The sequence below is a fragment of the Gavialis gangeticus genome, unplaced genomic scaffold, assembly GCF_001723915.1.
Source record: "Gavialis gangeticus isolate Ggan-Ray unplaced genomic scaffold, GavGan_comp1, whole genome shotgun sequence".
NCBI lineage: Eukaryota > Metazoa > Chordata > Crocodylia > Gavialidae > Gavialis > Gavialis gangeticus.
The window spans coordinates 3,096,417-3,102,166 of record NW_017729014.1 but is presented as its reverse complement, the minus strand read 5'-3'; the positions used below and the strand labels follow the sequence as shown (position 1 = coordinate 3,102,166).

The window sequence follows — 5,750 nt, the reverse complement described above, 5'->3', positions numbered from 1 at the left end:
TTCTGGGCTGATGGAACAGACCTGAGTAGTTTTGAAATTCCAGCTTTTGTATGTCCAAAATGAAAACTGAAATCCCTTCTGAAACTATCCCCTCTGAAGACAAAGCTGTAACGAGGAATCATCTATGTCAGAAAGTTGCCGAACAGCCAAATATATAAATGCTTCAGATCTCAGGAGGACAACTGAGACAGCCAGGAGCATAGTGCAAAGCAGCAGTGAGCAGACTGAGCCCTTCCTTACATAGAAAGCACTGTACCAGGACAATGGGCTAATAGCCACAAGTTTAAATGTTTCCCCATGTGGTGTAACATTGAACCATGAATATGGTGAGAGAACTCTTACAAGCTTTACAGCCCAATTTCTCAAAAAACTTTAGATAATCTTCTAACTCTTCCAGAAGAAAAAGTGTTTTGACATCCACTCTGTCTGACCCAGTACCAGATGGTAACTTGCATCTAAAGCTGACTGAAAAATGAATGGGCACACTGCACTTTTTGAAAAAAATTTAATGCTTTCATTTAAAATTCTCATTGAAACATAAAAAAGTTTATTGTTCTACAAACTGCTTGAACAACAGCAAAAAATTGACAATTTAAAATTATGTTTGTCAAAATGTTAAAGATATATAACCTGAGTTCTGCACGTATCATCATCTTGTTTCACTATTTGGTATACTGTTTTTATGCCAAAAACAGAAACTAAGCCTGCAGTTACCAGTTTTGTCCCAATCAGAGGTGATTTATTAAACACAGCAATTAAATGCTGATATACTTGATTAGTTAACATGCCAAAGTGCTCCTCAAATGGAAGTCACAAGCAGTGGGGGATGTAAACATTTTCTCCTAAATTTGGTCAAAAAGAGCTTGTAGTCTCTTTAGCAGACCCAGCCAAACTGGCACTTCTAGACTCCTCTGGCATGAATTAGGGATAATACAAAGCGAATTCAGATCTTCTAGTCACAAGGAGCTGTTTGAAAGCCTCTGTGCATGATTTTCCAGGGAAGAAGATGGCTCTTACTTAGGGAGGGCATTAAGCAGGGAGATGTGTCTTGTTAAGCAAGAAGCTGGTGTGGGAGCACCATTCAGTCACCCAGAAGCCAAAGCACCAGGTGATAAAATACAGAATAGCAACCTGTGACAAACAGAATGGACATAGTCTTAATCACCAATAGCTCTGTGGTCTCTGCAGGCAACTATGCACTGTGTAGACATACTCTAAGAGTCCTGGTTGTTAATAGTACACCTCACATTCTGCTCCTTGACTGCAGGTAAAATTGCCTGACGTATGCTTGCTTTCCAGCTCAGTAACTTCTGCCTGAGACATAAAAGGTTCCTCTGCCCTAAAACCAATACCAGATCTCAATGCTGTTTATTCAGGAGGAAAAGAAACCCCTGCTTCCAATGGCTGGGGCTATACTAGCTCTCATTTTTAGAAGAGATTATCTTCTCTCCAGTCAAACCATGCAGGAGCTCTTTATATCAGACTAAACTCAAGCCTCTCCAGCCTCCATAGAAAGGACAGACTTGTGCAATGCTTCTGATTGGTAAACTGTTTAAAGGGATAATTGTCCACATTGCCAAGAGGAAGGACAGCTCTAAGGCTCACCCCATCAGCCTGTGGGGAGCTGCCTGCCTGCATTAGGAAAAGACTGGTAACAAAAAGCTCCGCAGTGCTGTGCAAGTTCTGTCAAATAGTTTAATTACAGAATAAAAAGGAGTAAAAAGCATCTAATCTCCTGTAAAAGTGATTTATCTTTCTGTACAAAACTGAGTAGAGAAAAAATACTCTTATAAAAATATTCAGGAAATTCAGTTTTTTCAAAATCTGGGATTTGGGGGGGGTTTAAAAAAATTTAAATAAGCCAAAAATACAGTAAAGCATAATATAAAGTGTGTCAGTCTTCTAAACTATGACATATGTTATAAATACACACATACATACTTATAGTCTTAAGTAGGAGGAAAACAAATACAGCAATTTTACATCATTGGAGGTCATGCTATGTGCAAGGAATTCAGTGAGACAATAAATCATAGTGACTTGGCAACGACGTGATTAGATAGAGGCAAATTGCAAACAGCAAAGGAACATATCCTTTGAGTCTCTGGGTTAGGTGTGCAGAGGTGCTCAGCTGGCTATTCATCTGCAAATAACATGGTCAAGGAGAAAGCAGAAACATAAAATTTATAGTGAGGAAAAACATCTAAAGCCAGCAATGAAAACAGGATTGTGTTTCTTGGTAGGTGGTGCTGTTAAGGTAAAAGTTTTGATTGATGCTGTAGGAGCATGTTCTGTTGACCCCCAGGCAAGGACCCCTCTTTATTGGTAGACAACCTTCACACAAAAGGTTTCCTCATTCTTATCTTCATGGTCATTGATATAAATCAGAATCTCCTCTTCACCAGTGTTCTGGGTTGGTGCAAACCGCAAGCCGATGGTGTACACCTCCCCACCTCTGAGCTGTGAGAAGAGTGACACGACAGTGTTAATCATCAATATCTCCATTCTCCATTCTTTCCACACTGGTTTGGCTCCCATTAATACGAGAGCTAAGCCTGGGAACTGTGCTAATAGCAGGCATGGATGGGTGTCTATTAGGCCTTGGTCTCAGAGACCCCAACCGTCTGAACTGACAGAGAACAAGAGAGGTATGAGGTTTTCAGACTCCAGTGGGTGTGTGTTTGCTCACAGCAAATTAGTCCTGCTACTTTTGCTAATATATTTTCAGTCTCAATAAGCAAACACAGGAGATTTGTTATGAAAAGAACATGCAGTCTAGTTTTCCAAGTCAAACTTACTGACAAGAGCAGACTGTGACACAGGGAATGGGAATTTAGGAAGTGATTTTTCCAAAGGGCTCACCTCCCCCCGCACTTGCTGAAGTCCATGGGAGTGGCATTTCTGAATATCTGGCCCATAAAGTTTGGAAAAACTCACTGACTATAGAATATGAGATTTAAAAGTTGGGGAGAACCTGACTGGACTAACACAAGCTTGTCAGCCATGCTGTAGGGCTCACTACCTCAAAGGAATCCTCCTTGAATTGCAGCAGGTCGGGCCGGTTGGTATGCAGGAAATACATCCTCCGGGAGGGGTAGGGGTTTGTGTAGGTGATCCGCTTGTTCGAGCCTTTCCCTCCACTGGCAGGGAGTGTTATTTCAAAGGCCTGTGGTTGCACATAAGAAATCACAGAGTTATCATTGCAGCAATGACACAGTGTAGATCTGCAGTAAGACTCAAAGCTTTGCCATATGGCAATAAGCAGCATAGGAAGAATTCTGAAAGTTCTATCTAGTTCACAGAGAGTGGTAACTACTTTGTAAGGACCCCCAAGGGTGAATTCCACTAAGAACATGAAAACGAGGTGATTATGACCCAATTGCCAGTGCTGCTCAAATCCAAGTAGACATGTTTATGGGAGTAATCTGTTCTTACTGTGCAGCACGTGAACCAGAAGACCTGAAAGCCACTGTCTGTGTATCCATTTTCAGCTTGACTGTGCATTCACAGCTTCTGTGACTGTGCACAGAAATGGATAGTGGGGTTTTCAAAAGCAATTGGTGTTGGATTAAATCTGGCCCCAGAGAAGCTGGGGCAAAACTCCCACTCAGCAAACACTGATTTGTTTTATTTTGAATATGCTACTCAAAGGGGGTGTCTACACGTCGCCCTACAGCAATATAGCAATGCATTACATTGCTGTGTAGCATGTTATGGCGATGTAGTGATCATGTGTGCGTACACATGACCACTAACTACGTCGCCATAGCAGCACATTTCCCGGGCATAGCATGCTACTAAATCTACCCAAGCGCCACACTCGTGGCACAGTAACCACCTGTACTGCGCTGTGCTTTAGTACTTCCAAAAGTACTAAAGCACAGCGCCATAGTAACGTCACCCTGCTCAAACCCCATACAGTGACATGCAGACACACTCAAAATGTGCTGACTAGAAACATTACACCATGGATTTAGGCCCTTGTTATCTACCACCTTGTTATCTACCACTCCTATGAAGAATATGTTAATTCTTTTCCACAGGCCCCTTGTTGTAGCAATCATAGGAGAAATTCACCTCTGTTTGAAGAATTAGCACTAACCCTATGCACTTCTCAACTCCCACCTGCAACCCTTTATGGGAAACTGAAGCAGAGCCCTGACCTTGCGGAAGGGAAAATATCACCCACCACTAACACATCAGTCTTCTGTTCTTATCCTTTCTTTTGGGCTCCCAGGCAGTATGGATCATGCTCTAATTTCTGCCTTTGGGACAAAGGAATAGAGGCCTTTGAATGAAGGTCTTCAAGTTGAAGCCTAGACCAAGGAACATTCATATATATGTAATAAATAACCTAAAAGACAAAGGGACCTGACTGCAGCCGGGCTCATTCTTCTAGCAGTTAATTCACTTCCATTAGGGCAGCCCTCGTGCTAATTCAGATGGCACAGCACAGTGCAGAGAAGTGTTTTGATATTTATTAAGAGCAGGGCTGCATTATTAAAATGTTGCATTTAACTTCTCTCAATATTCAGTGGTTCAGGAACATATATTTTTTTTAAATGAGCACTCATTAATTGGAAAATCCAATTTATTATCCTGGAACAAGGTCCTGAACTGGATCAGATTTAGAGCGGATAGGAAATCTACTTTCTGTAGCTTAAACTTCACAACTCATGTTTCCCAGAAGCCCCTAAAGATGGAGCTATCTTCAAATCAAGGGCTGAATGAAATGTTACAGTACTTTCTAACAAGATTCTTCACAGGCAGAAAGATAGGGCTTTACAGAAATAATATGGAGTATACATTCAAAAAGGGGGAAAAAGCCTACTTCTACCAGAGTGCTCCTTCTGCTTATACCAGGGGACATTTAAAGCAACTGGCCAGATATAGTAATATAATTACTTTTGCAGTTCATGGTATATAGCATATGAAGTCAATTACTTTTGAAGTTAGTTGTTGTATTACTACTTTAAGGGGATTAACTCAAAAATGGGATGAAAGGCATGTTAGTTTTATCACTAATCTCTCAGAAATTTTTAGAAATTAGTTTTATGATCCTATAATGGGATAGTTCTGACTAACAGAAAAGTCTTTCAGGTTCTAAGAGTCTGCAAAGAAAGCAAACTATCTTCCAAAGAAGAATTATCAAAATGTGCTCCATGATTCCTAGAGTCCTTACAACATGCGATTGTAGTCATGCCCTTTTCTGTATAATGGATGAGCTGCAAGTTTCCCATCCTCGCTTAGTTCAAAGGGGTGATTTCTGATAAGGAGTGATGCCTAGATTTGAGGTGCTGGGTGACAAATAAGTAGATAGGTGGATGGTGCAGAAAATAGATAGATGTGGTCTACAGATGGCAGTGACAGCTTCAGTAAACCTAATCTGCTCACAGTGGGCACTTATACACATACCTTGGAAATCCAGCACGTCAGAGCAGACTCGATTAATTGAGTTTGCAGAGCATGTGAGCTGATGCACCCGGTGCCATGTTGCATGCATTTGTATAAATGGTGAAATGCACATTAGTGCTGAGAAAATGGCGGCGGTGCACTTTTGAACTAAAACACCTTTGATGCGTTTTAGTTCAAAAGCATGCCACTGCCATTTTCTCAGTGATGACATGCATGCATTTCACCATTTATACAAATGTATGCACCACAGCACTGGGCGCTTTTAAAAGGCCACTTCTAAGACTGGGGGAGGGTTTCTAATCAGTGCTTGATTTAAAACATATGTGCCTAATTCT

General features: G+C 41.1%; 1 protein-coding gene across 7 annotated transcripts in view; it reads right to left on the bottom strand.

Annotated features, from left to right (window-relative positions):
- Positions 1 to 527: 527 nt before the first annotated feature.
- The window catches only part of NPHP4 (nephrocystin 4), a 148,664-nt gene continuing 143,441 nt past the window's right edge, over positions 528 to 5,750 (bottom strand). For all 7 annotated transcript variants that reach the window (XM_019511611.1, XM_019511610.1, XM_019511614.1 and 4 more), the window contains 2 exons: positions 3,023 to 3,166; positions 528 to 2,460 (listed from right to left, as the gene is read on the bottom strand). In XM_019511611.1, the coding sequence (XP_019367156.1) occupies positions 2,320 to 2,460; positions 3,023 to 3,166 (285 nt within the window). In that variant the 3' untranslated portion in view covers positions 528 to 2,319. The remainder of the gene's footprint in view (positions 2,461 to 3,022; positions 3,167 to 5,750) is intronic.